A 12,554-nucleotide genomic window follows, 5' to 3' on the forward strand; every position below is an offset into this window, starting at 1 on the left:
GCTTAACGTTAAAGAAACCAGTGAAAGCAGCACAAAGGTTTTATGCAGAACTTTATCAGCCAGCCTGGCACTGGGCTTGAAAAGCCACCATACAAGAGGAACTTTCCCCAAGTTATAATGGGTGCATTGTGAATTGCGGTGTATCACTGTAACAGCACTCTCAGCTGCCTGCATAGTGGAGCTGCGATTCAGATGGTGAATTAATCCTGGTTTGGAGCTAATTAGTGCAGTGGATGGAGGTTCCCAAAGTGCAAGCTGTTATCTGGAGGCAGAGTACCTGGCCAGCTCAGCGATAACTTCATCTTTTGACGCAGAGCAGGGATTGCAGTTGCAGGATGCCACCTCTAATTTTTAGAAGCTGTTGATGGATTGAAGAAAAGTCCTGGCTTCTGTAAAGACAGAATCCTCACAGACTGAGTCACGGGCTCTTGTTAGGCTTTTTAAAAGTTTTCAGTAGATGCTTTAGAAAAAAAACATTTGTGTTACAGAGCGGATCCTCCCAAGCCATGCATTTATTGAAGTAAATAACATCTGATCCTCATGCAAAAAATGCAGGGAGCAGCCAGAAGGCAGCTCTTTCTGCATGACCTCTATAAATACTGTTACCTGTGAGTCCTGGCCATGCTAGCATAGCACACTAGGCAAATGGATTTATATTCCCTACCCAAAAAGCTGACAGCCCCTTGCATGAGCAGAGAGAGCAGAGTGCTGCCAGGACAGCAGCGAAGCAGCAGCAGTCGGTGTGGCCAACCGCTGTCAAATTAGTTTTAGGCATCATGCAGTAAAAAAAAAAGAAGAAAAAAGAGAGAGAGAGTCTTAATGAAATACTTAAAGGGGCGTTTTAATGATTGCTAGGAAAAGCTGTGTGTTTGCTTTGTGATTGAAATGGTTACGCTAATGTAGTCAGATTGCTCTAATGGCAATGCGTGACCCAGATTTCATGGGTTATTGAAGATGAAAGTTAATAGTGTGGTTCTTCTCCGAAAAGGATATTGGGTACAAAAAGGAGGGGGGAGAGGGAAGAACAGTTCTGCTGCAAACTTAAAACAAAATATTTTATTTTTTGGGCTGGCTAAAATTGTAAAACATAATTTTGCGATCAATACAAAGATGGAATTCTTCCTTCTTTTCCCCCACCCCCCAACACATTGCTTTGCAGGAATGTGGTTTCACGCCCTTCTTCTGTCAAACAGATTCCAAAAGGGCAATTTCTTACATAACTCAGCGTAGATTTGTGAGCTGGGTAAGTGGGGGGGCAGGGAAGCACCCCATTCTGAAACGTTTCTAAAAATTAAATCAACTACATTATTTTTTGGTATCTGAGAAGTCCAGTGCTGATGTGCCTGTGTTTCTAGTTTAACAACCTAAGCAGAAACATGAAAATAAACCTTTCAAACCCTTACTAAGCACCATAAAGCACAAAGCAGGGACTGTGTTCATTCCTGAAGCCAAGAATGACTTTTCCTAAATGTGCTAAAAAAAAATAAAAATAAAAATAAAAATAAAAATAAAAATAAAAATAAAAATAAAAATAAAATAAAAAGGGTGAAAAAAGGACAACTGAAAATAACAACTTTGCTTGATTTATAGGGCTTAAAATATTAGTTTTGAACTGAGGAGCTCTGACAAAGATATTGCTGTTACTTGTTGCCCCCATCTATTTCCAACCCTTAATTATCGTTTGTTGTGTAAGTTCATTGACAGGATAAAACCAAAGAAACTTTCTGTTTTAACTTTGTTACCTCTGCCACTTTCCAGGATAGCCTTGGTGGCAACAGCAAGACTGCCATGGTCGCAACGGTAAGCCCAGCAGCAGACAACTACGATGAGACCCTCTCAACACTTCGGTACGCGGACCGGGCCAAGAACATCGTGAACCACGCCGTGGTGAACGAAGATCCCAACGCCCGCATCATACGGGAGCTCCGGGAGGAAGTGGAGAAGCTGCGAGAACAGCTCACAAAAGCAGAGGTATGAATTTTAGCCTTGGGCTAGCTAGCAAGTCCTGTAGACCCCACTGGCAGAAATTTCTTACTTGGCTGTTGAAAACAAGTGCCGCAGGAAGCTACTGCATGATATCTACAAGAAATCCCTTTATATCACTGCATTCCAGTTTTCTTTAGGTCCGTGTTGAAACATGGGTGATAACTTGAGATATGAGGTTCCCTTTGAACACACCATTAAGCGATTATGTTTTTCTTGTGGGATACAGATCAGAAGAAAGAGGACATGGAGGGAGGAATAGGGATGGAGTTTTCAGATTGTGTGGTTTATAGGTAGAGCTTTGACCATGGATTTTAAGAATTTGATGTGGCTACATCCTGCAAGTGTGAGTTTGGTTAATAATGCTTACTCGTTTACAAGCTTTAACAGTTCTACATTGAAACTCCTACAGGTGTTAAACAATAAACTTCAATAAAATTGTGAAGGCAGCATGGACTAAACATTAGATGAAGGCCAAGAATTAGAGTAATTCTGAGTTCTGTTCTCAAATGTGGCAGAGCAATGGTGATATAATCTGGATGTTGTAATCACATTTTTTTTCTGAATTGCACAGTATTTGCCTCTTGAGGGTTGCAGGGAGTGCTGGCTGTGATAGTACAAATGACTTATGAATTTTGGACTGTTCTCCTTTGAGCTACCTAATATGCTAAGTATCCAGTAAGTGAAAGTTTCTTTAAGGTATCTCAAGTTACCTAATACCTAGCATTTCCTCTAAAATACAAAATACAAACTGTGGACTTCTCAGTTCTCTGAGAGATTCAAGTACTCCCTGTTCGTTTCATTTGCGAGCATTAATGCCAAAATAATGGCAGCTGTCCAAAGCAATGAAGTGGTGTTTCCTAAATATGAGGTAATAAATATTTCCTTTCCTAAGTATTGAAATCCCACCCCAGTTGTCATCTGAATGGCATTGACAAAGAGCATGGAAAAATGCTTTTAGCTTGCTATTAAGCTAAACCAAAAAAAAAAAAAAAAGGTTTAGTTTGCTGTTAAGAGGCTCTACAGGAAAGGTCAAAAAACACATTCATTGTCTTGGTCTCCTTTGGGTTTACTACATTTGTAGCCCATCTAATTGTTCATACAGAAACATAATGGTTTATTTTTTAAATAAACAAAAGCACTGACCCATTATGGTAGTCAAGTTACATTTTCAATGCTTATTTCTAAATATAGAGATTACCAAGTTGAGTTTTTTTTTCCTTTTGGTGTCAGTATCCTCTTTTTCTCCTAAATTGCCGTGGCAAAACCGAACTTGACACTTGACTTTTTTTTTTTTCCCAGAAGAATAAGGCTTATCCTCTTTTCCCCTTTTCTTTTTTAATCCATGCATTTTGATCTTTTCTTGTCGGAATTAATATCACATGTTTTAATTTGTCTGTGCCAAGACCACCAGCACGTCCTTCCTTAGCTGGGAATTTAACCTGACTCCAGCAGAGCAGTACACCTGCTGGTCTGGTTGGAATCAGGTCTTGCAGATTTGTCTTTTTTTATGGTTTCCTTACAGATAAGCAATGGAGGGAACGAGGGGAATTACCTACCTCATTTTACAGTTGAAGCATGTGAAAATGTTGAGTTATTTTGCCCCAGGTCCATATAAATATATACATAAGACTTAGAACTTGAGAATAATTGGTCTTCATCTTCCTGTCCTGCTCCGTCGTGTCCAGTGCCCTTGCACTGATGATATTTCATTGAGCATAATTTATTTTTGGAGACTCTGTTTCCCTCGCTTTCCTTCCTGGGTCCCATTTTACCCTGTATTTAGGTATTTGAGGTATTCAACCAGAAAAAGAACGACACAGGACACATCAGCTGGCAGTTCCTAGATTGCTATGTCTTGAGGCAGAGGAAACTCCTGTCTTAAAACAGGATTTGCCACTCCTGACAGCTGCTCCTTTTGAAGATATTGCCCTGCAGTGAGGCCACTCTGTTTGATGTGGATTCCTGGGAAGAGTTTTGATTTTTGTGGTAAGGGAGCTCTCTGATGGAGAACGATACTCGCACAGGTTGGTTGGGATTGCATAAATACCTGCTAGCCAAAAACACTTCCGTATTGTTAGCCATAATCAAATAACGACGTTCTGTTCAAGGTAGTACAAAAGGAATATGCCACTACTGAGACTGGAGGAAGTGAACATGTGTAGTATAAACACTTTTATGGCTTTACAGTTTTTGGATTGCCCGATGTAGGGTGGGGTATTTCCTTATTCTCAAGCTAGTCCTTGGGCCTCTTGCTATTTCAGAAAAGAAAATTAGAATTGTGATGGATTAGCAAGAAAATTGAATTCCTGTGTCTGGAAGTACATCATAAGACTTTTTTTGATACCAGTTTTGTGAAATATATATATAGAGGTCTTGATTTTTCTTTTTTTTCCAGTAGAAATTTCCAAATCAGGACATATCAAAACCAGTATTCAAAACATTTTGTTGGCAGGGCTGGGCAAATGACAGAGATGTTAGCTATTATTTAGAGGAAAAGAAAACTGAGACAATGGTGGTTATCCAGATCAGCAGTATGCAAAATACAGATTGTTTCAGATATGAGTCTTTTTGGAAACTCATACTGGTATAGAAATGAGATTAGCTTGTGTTTGAATATCTTTTTGCAAATCTGCCAGTATCGTGTAATTGGTTTGCATTAAAGTATATAAACTTCACTTTAGCATCTGTACTCGAAACTAATTAAACTAAGTTTTTGATGGATTCTGCATTTATGTGCAATATGTATTTAAAACAACCCTTTACTTACTGATCAAGTCTGCCTTGTAAAATGAGTAATGATATGTTTCCTTTTTCCCCATCTGTGTGAGAGTGATGTGAAAGAACAAAGCACAATAAGCTTTCTTGTTTCCTTTGCTTTACTTTCTGCAGGCTATGAAATCACCAGAATTAAAAGAACGGTTGGAGGAATCAGAAAAGTTGATTCAGGAAATGACGGTGACCTGGGAAGAAAAATTAAGAAAAACTGAGGAAATAGCACAGGTTGGCTGCTTTTTTTTTTTTTTTTTTTTTCCTTTTGATGTTTATAAACAATGGGTTTGTTTCCTTTGTTTGTCAGTTCATAGTGATTGTCTGAATCTCTCCCCACATTTATGGGTAAGTAGGTCAAGCTTACTGCCATTTAGAAAAGCTTCACTTAATTCCTGTGATAGCTGGATGCCTCTCAGATTACTATTCCAGTGACAACAATAAATTGTCATTCTGTGCCAGTTGAGAGATTGTTTAAAAAAAATCCATGGATGAGAGGATTATAGGGATTTAATATTCTTTGGACAGTAAAATTGCTGTTTGTGATGAAAGATGGAGCGTTGAGAGTGTTAAATGCAAGTTTATGTATGGAGTGCCTTAATACTGAAGGCAAAGAGCATTCAGAATATTAAAAAACAGAACTGTTCAGATCTCCTGTGTGTTTTTAATACCTCTTACACCGCTATTTAGGACCTCAGAACATAATTGAAATGATGGCTACACTGAAAAATCGTGCAGGTCACCATGATTATTGCATGACACTTCCAATTCTTACCACACAAATGCTGATGTATATATTTGCAGCAGGGAGCTTTGGAGGGGGAGAACTATTGAAAGGTGATGAATAGCTTGTAAGAAAATGAAACCTCTGATACAAAGCCCTTTTGTAGATGACTTGATCAGAATAAGCTGTTGACTTCAGTTTTATATATCCATTGTAAGAAATGCTCCTTCAAATAAGAGGGTTTCCTGGCTTTCAGTGCAGAGATGTACCATGGATTTTCGTGCTTGTGTATAAGGGTGAAATTTAAGAATAATAATGATAATAAATTCTGCTCCCACCTTACACAGTAGCGTCTAGGCATAGAAACCCCGAGTCTGCAAGGAGATTGATGAAGCAGAGTAACGGGATCAACGCTACAGAATAAATTTGCCTTGATGCTTGCATACAGCTACTTGGTTTTGCTCTCGTCTTTGCCTCTAAATTCTTAACCTCATATGAAGGTGGCAGTTTCATGAGCCTTGCAGCTGTAGAAAAGTGATTTTTTTCAGAGGAAGGATGAGGACTAGTGTACATTGTGGCCTGTCAAGTGATTTTGTCCCTGGCCAGCCTCCACCAACGTCTGTCTGTCAAATTTTAGCAGGGCAGGTGGGTAGGATGGAGGAAATCTTTGAGAAAAGGATGATTCCTCGTAAAGAATAAGCACCACAGAAGAGGCACTTTGTAGAGATGGAGAGTCAATAAGGGCTCAAAGTCTTGCAGACAAACTCTGTAAACAGGCACTTTTTCACATTTGCAGTGAATATTTGACATACTTCTAATGTATTTTGAATTCTTAAGTTAATTAACACTAGGTCTTGATCAAAAGTTATCGAACTGGCTCATTTTCTTTAAGCGACTCCTGTGAGTTTTAGATCATGGGCCAAGTCCTCCTTTGGGCAACAACTTCTTTATCTCTGAGTGCAGATAACAAGGAGTGATGTGAACATCAGAGCCTGGCACTGATGATTAGAAGAGAAATCTTTGACATCACCCTGCCGTTTCCCTCTGTTCTTTGTTTTGCCCTCTCTCGCAGACACACATGAATTTTCCTTACAGGACATTATGTTGGTTTCGTAGGGTGTGGGGAGACAGAAAAGAGAAAATCAAGAGGCAGTTCTGCTCGCTATTTGCAATTTTAATCTTGGTTAGATGTGATAAAACTGATGCTAAATGAATTGTACTTGATACTATGACATAACAAGTTTTAAATACAGAGGACACTTGAAGGTAAAAATCAGAGCTTTCATAAACTTCCCTGCATTATCCTTATATAATCTCTTTTAAATATTTTTGTAAAGTCTCAGTGCCACAGGTGAAGCTGTTGCAGCTTTCATTTTTTTACTTATTTTACTCTCCCCTGCTTCTGCTTCCCCTTAGTAATTAACTGAGAGGCCTCCTGTGTTAATATCTTTTTGATTTTGTTGTGGATAGGGAATCTCATTTCACTTTCAGTTTCTCAAACATTTTTTTATAGAAGAATCCTTTTGTTTTTTTTTTTTTTTCAAGACAGTAATGTCTAATGTTCCTCTTTCACTGCACTAGTCATCAGCCTACCACTTCCCTGTGAAAGATGGACATTTTTGCACAGTAATGCTTTGTTGTTGACTTCTGTGCAGTCCATTGACAAGAACAAAACACCATCCCAAACGCCACTGCTCTTGTTTAGCAGGAAGTCTTATTTGCGTTGCTTAAACAGCAGGTTGTCAGTTTTTTGTCATTTTGATTTTTAGGGAGTAAAAGATAGATGTGGAATTTGGCTTGACAGGGAGTTGACTTGTTGCTTTGTAGCTCAAAAGAGAAGATAAAGGGCTGTAGAGATGTCACTGGAAGCACTTGCTGTTCCAGTGAGGTCACGGAGAAGCTCCCACAGTAGTGCAGTGTGCTGTGCTCAGCTGTGGTCATTTTTCACTAAAAAGATGCAACTGTGTGAGCCCATGGCACGTAGCACTCTGAGTCCAGAGGTGGAAGGACCAGAGAAATTACAGATACCCTAATGTAAACCTTGATAAAATTAAGGCTTTTGTATCTAATCATTGCATCTGAAAGAGCTACCTTTTTCAGGAATAGCTGCCCCTCATTTTGTCTTGTGCTTTTGGGCAGGTAGGAGTGCATTTCCTACCTCAGTCATCAGTCAGCCTAATTTTTTGATGGCCACTCTCTTGCAGGAGCGTCAGAAACAGTTGGAAAGCCTTGGCATATCGCTGCAGTCTTCTGGAATAAAAGTTGGGGATAACAAGTGCTTCCTGGTCAATTTGAACGCAGATCCAGCTCTCAATGAACTTCTGGTGTACTATTTAAAGGTAAAAATAAATATTGATATGTATATATTTATTTATTTATTTAATAGAAGTGGAACTCTACTGCCATTGGCATAGGTGTACTTCGGGAATGTTATAAAAAATGCATATCTGAATCATTCTCTCCTATTCACTGCTTGATCAAAAGTAATATGAATACAAAGTTTTTATGTCAAATTTAATTGTTGCAGAGGAAGGTCTGTGTTTTTTATTTTTTTATATATATATTTATGTATATAAAGAAATTTAGAGGTGTTTTCTGTCATAAATTGTCTTCTGTTTTCCAGATTTCACAAGGTTTTACCCACAAAAGTGATTTATATAAAAATGGGTAGTATCAGTACATATCAGTAATCAGCTTGCTTCCACATGTGTAATCAGAGTACAGACTTCAGTTTATAAAATACATTTCTATTCTTTTTTATGCAGCTCACCAGGAGTGAAAATCAAGTTCTGTTCTGCCTTAGCACTTCTGCTGACGTGCGGTCCCCATTACTGATGTTAAACATAAACTGTGTAACACGGCTGTTGGACTTTGCACCGAAACAACCAGGCAGCTTGTTCTTGTTCAGACTCTGCAGATGTGATCTGGAGTCAGGGGAAGAATGAGATGCAGATCTTTTTAAGTCACACTTTAAAATACAAGCTCTAAAAATGTAGCAGCACAAAAACTTTGGCAGTCTGAGCTCCGCGTTAAATCATTCTCTTTGAAGTGGTGCGTAGGAACTCTCAAAGCAGCCACAGAATTAGCAATGGGGCCGCAAGATGGGTTTGTTTCAATCTGTCTTCCTATAAAAGGAGATATGTGATCTTCTTTTATATCAGTCAGCTTATCATTGCTCCGTGATATCTCAATAAAAGCACGGGAGAAGTTTTCATTGTTTTCTCTGCTTAAAAAAAGACAAAAGAGCTGAGGTTTTGGGAGAACTGAAGGCGCTTTGCTCGTAGGTGTCCAGAGTGTCACTCAAGCTGCTAAACCAGCTTCAACACTGACAATTATTGAAGCAGAACCAACTTTTTATGGTGTCTGTTGTGATTTTATGATGAAATGACAAGAACACAGTGAAGTCAAAGCCTGTTCAGAAGAGGCCTTAGTGTCCATCAGTACCAACAGAAAAGTCTCAGGTGTTGCTGTGATACTTTCCCTTTTTAGAAAAAATAACCCTTTGTATGGGATGGGGCTTGTGTGTTTCAGTTTATTTTTATTTTTTCTTTATTGTTTCTTTTGTTTTGGATAACGTGAGTTCATTTTGTTGGGAATTATGGCATAGAAACCCCCTGAGTTTTGAAATTCTTTAGATAAAATGACTTGCACCTGTTTTGCCTAAAATCCTGAAATTAAGCTTTCACACCTTAGAGTAAATATCTTGCCTGCATTCTCATTAATACTGTACTCCAAATGTACTCATTCTTATAAAAGCACTGAATAGGAACTTCATCCCACTTATCTAAACTGTTGTATCTGTTCCTCAACAAATGCTTAGAGGGGCCTCAAAAACAAATAGATGAACAAATAGAGTGATTCTTCCTCTGCCAAACTTCTTGTGCCTTGAGTACTTCAGGGATTTACAGAGGATAATCTAGATGGAACCTGTGCAGTAACTGTGGATCTAACCACCACGAACCTGTCTTAATTCCTCTTTAAACGCCTTTATTCTGTTGGCTTCTGCAGCATCCTGAGGCACTGAATTCTGCAATTTAATGCTAGGAACTTCTTCATTTTTGGATCTAACTGTTGCCTGTAAAATTTCCTGTGTGCTCCTTACTTACTGCTGTAAGAAATAGCGGGGATTTGTTTGCAATATTTCATTCTCTTTTTTTCCCTTTGCAGAAAGTATTGAACAGCTTTCAAATTTTGGAATTAGATGAGAAGATCTATCCAGAAGGAGAATGGATTAGTTCGAACTAGTGAACCTTTTCAACCCATTGCTAACACCTGAATTAATTTTCACAGGAGCACACACTAATAGGATCAGACAACTCTCAAGATATCCAGCTCTGTGGAATGGGAATTCTTCCTGAACACTGCATTATAGACATCACCCCAGAAGGACAGGTTATGTTAACACCTCAAAAAAATACTAGGTAAAAAAACAAAATACAGTTCTAGCTGTGTAATAGCTGTAGTTTTATCTGGTATTTTATGAGTAGTGGACAACTAAAAAGCGATGTTTTATCAGATAGTAAAAGTAAGAAAATTCTATCTCTTGTATATTCCTTCTAGGCTTTGTTTGAGTTATCTACCTTTCTGTTAACTCACATATTTCATTCTAAAGAGATTTCTTTCAGTAATGGCATTTATAGTCTGTTTTCAAAGAGAGGATGAGTAAATTGCATATGCTTTCAGCAAGTCGATGTGCACTGATTTGCAGCTGTGTAGATTTAACTCTATCAAAATCTGAATTCATTTTCTAGGAAATCTGTTGATATGCAAAAAGCAGCTGAAGCATTTGTTGCTTTATTTGATTAAGTAGCAGTACTTGAAAAGCAGATGGTATGTTCAAACTGATCACAAAATGACATGCATCGTCAGCATCTCCAGTAATTTATTGTTAGGTTCACAGAATTCAAGAATTTCACTTTCATCTTGGTTCAGAGTTGGTCCTGCTGCGAGCAGGAGCATGGACTAGATGACATCCTGAGATTCCCTTCAAATGTGTTATCCTATTTTGAGTGATCCCATTTTCAGGCTTAATCTAACTCTGAAATAAAGTAGTTTCTTTATTCCTCAAATTAGTTTATTGTCTTTAAGCTTTATATATACCAAAAGTTCTCCAATGCCTTATTCAAATATTTTTTTTGTGTGTCTGTATTTCAAAGTCGAGTGAAAACTACGTATTTCCAGTGACATCTCTTTCAGGCCCCTCATTTTTAAGCCCTAATTGTACTCCCCAGATGTAGCTGTCATAATATCCATCCAAAAGTAGTGAATCCCATAGAGCTTAAGCAATCAAAAGAAGCTGAGTTTAAGGAGTTTATGAAACAGCACAGAGTAGCTGAGTGAATTTTCTGGGGATATTTTGCCTGTTTGTAATCCGTAACCCCATTTTCCTACCTTAACAAGCTACAATAAAGCAAACAGTACTGAAATAAAATAAATAATAATTTTAAAAGCTTTCTATTGCTGGCTTTGCTTTAGCTTGTCATCTTTTCACAGGACATTTGTAAATGGTTCTGCTGTTATGGGTCCTATCCAGCTACATCATGGAGACAGAATACTGTGGGGAAACAACCACTTTTTCAGGTACAAAAGATGTTAAATAAATTGCAAGTCTGAACCAGCTTTTTTATTATAATTACTATTATGAACATTAAGGTATAAGGAAAAGTAACAATGGAGCATGCAAGCTGCAGGAGGAGGTGATTTCTTTTTTTCTTTGGGTTTGTAAAGGCAGTGCTGATGACTGATGTTCTCGAATGCTGGATGTCATAGCAACTGTGCATAATTTTAATTTCAGAGCAATAGGTTGACGTAACTTATTATGTTTTCAAGGGAAAGTAATCTTGCTGATGGGGACCTTGCTATTGGTTATCAGGGCTGTTATCTCACGGAGGTTTGATTCTTGAGGTGGTAACTTTAATTTTGTTCAGTAACTAAGAGTGTTGTGCAATTTGGCATCACGCTAATACTAAGTACCCTCTTTTGCATGACGAAAATATCACACCCAGGCTTTAACTTGGATAGGTTGCCTTTCAGATTTAGCAGCTAAGGTGTTAGATATCTGACCGATGTTGTACAGTGATCTCAGTCTTTCAAGGTCACCACATTCTCCCTTCCTTGGAGTTCCAGTCTCCAGATGAGACCTTCCTGTGTCAGACAGGATCACTGGCAGATGTTTTCTGTGAAGGACTGCATGTGTGAGAGCCTGATCTGAAATAACATTAAAGATCAGTGGCTTTAAATGATCATTTAAAACATAATTGTTTTCTTTTATGCTCAAAAAAAACCCTCCTCATAAAAATTGAGATATGATTTCATTATTGCCTCTATCTTATTTATAATTTGGGGTTTTGTTTATATACAAAATACAGAAAACATAAAATACAGTTTACAGAAGTATACATAGTAGATAAGTTTAAGTATATATATAGTATATAAGTACAGTATATTTGGTATATAAGTTATCTATATAAAATATATAACATAAATATATATTTAAAAACATTTATTTTTATATTTCATTGCCTCTAAATTCTTTAGCTATGGGAAGACTGAAAAAATCATGGTTGTATAAGCTATATGATTAGTATTTTCAGGTGCTCTGCATTATTAGACTGTAGTATAAATTAGTTTGCCTTGAAGTCCTATTTTTACTCTGAGGAAAATTTCACTTACAGGATAAACAGATTTCAAAAGGGAAAGATGTACTTATTTGGGTAACCTACTTAATTAAAATTATTATTTAAGCAACCGGTTGTTTCAGAGTTGATCAATTAATAGTCTAAACATTTTCCCCTACTTCTGAAGGCTGAATTTGCCAAAGAAGAAAAAGAAGCCAGATCACGAGGATGAGGAACGAGACAACTCTATGAAGTACAGTAACAGTGCTGAGCAGCTGGATGTGGATGGAGACAATTCCAGTGAAGTGTCTAGCGAGATTAACTTCAGCTATGAGTATGCCCAGATGGAAGTCACTATGAAAGCACTTGGTAGTAATGGTAAGAAGCAACAAGAAATTATTGGAAGTATGTACAGAATATGAGGTCACATCTTCAGGGACTCTTTACCACACACTCTTCCC

General features: G+C 37.8%; 1 protein-coding gene across 2 annotated transcripts in view; it reads left to right on the top strand.

The window, feature by feature from the left end:
- KIF13B (kinesin family member 13B) overlaps nt 1-12,554 on the top strand; it is a 118,237-nt gene that overhangs the window by 55,583 nt on the left and 50,100 nt on the right. For both annotated transcript variants that reach the window (XM_032183535.1, XM_032183536.1), the window contains exons 11-16: nt 1,759-1,971; nt 4,876-4,986; nt 7,681-7,815; nt 9,767-9,897; nt 10,970-11,056; nt 12,281-12,471. In XM_032183535.1, the coding sequence (XP_032039426.1) occupies nt 1,759-1,971; nt 4,876-4,986; nt 7,681-7,815; nt 9,767-9,897; nt 10,970-11,056; nt 12,281-12,471 (868 nt within the window). The remainder of the gene's footprint in view (nt 1-1,758; nt 1,972-4,875; nt 4,987-7,680; nt 7,816-9,766; nt 9,898-10,969; nt 11,057-12,280; nt 12,472-12,554) is intronic.

Source organism: Aythya fuligula, chromosome 3, assembly GCF_009819795.1.
Source record: "Aythya fuligula isolate bAytFul2 chromosome 3, bAytFul2.pri, whole genome shotgun sequence".
Lineage (NCBI taxonomy): Eukaryota > Metazoa > Chordata > Aves > Anseriformes > Anatidae > Aythya > Aythya fuligula.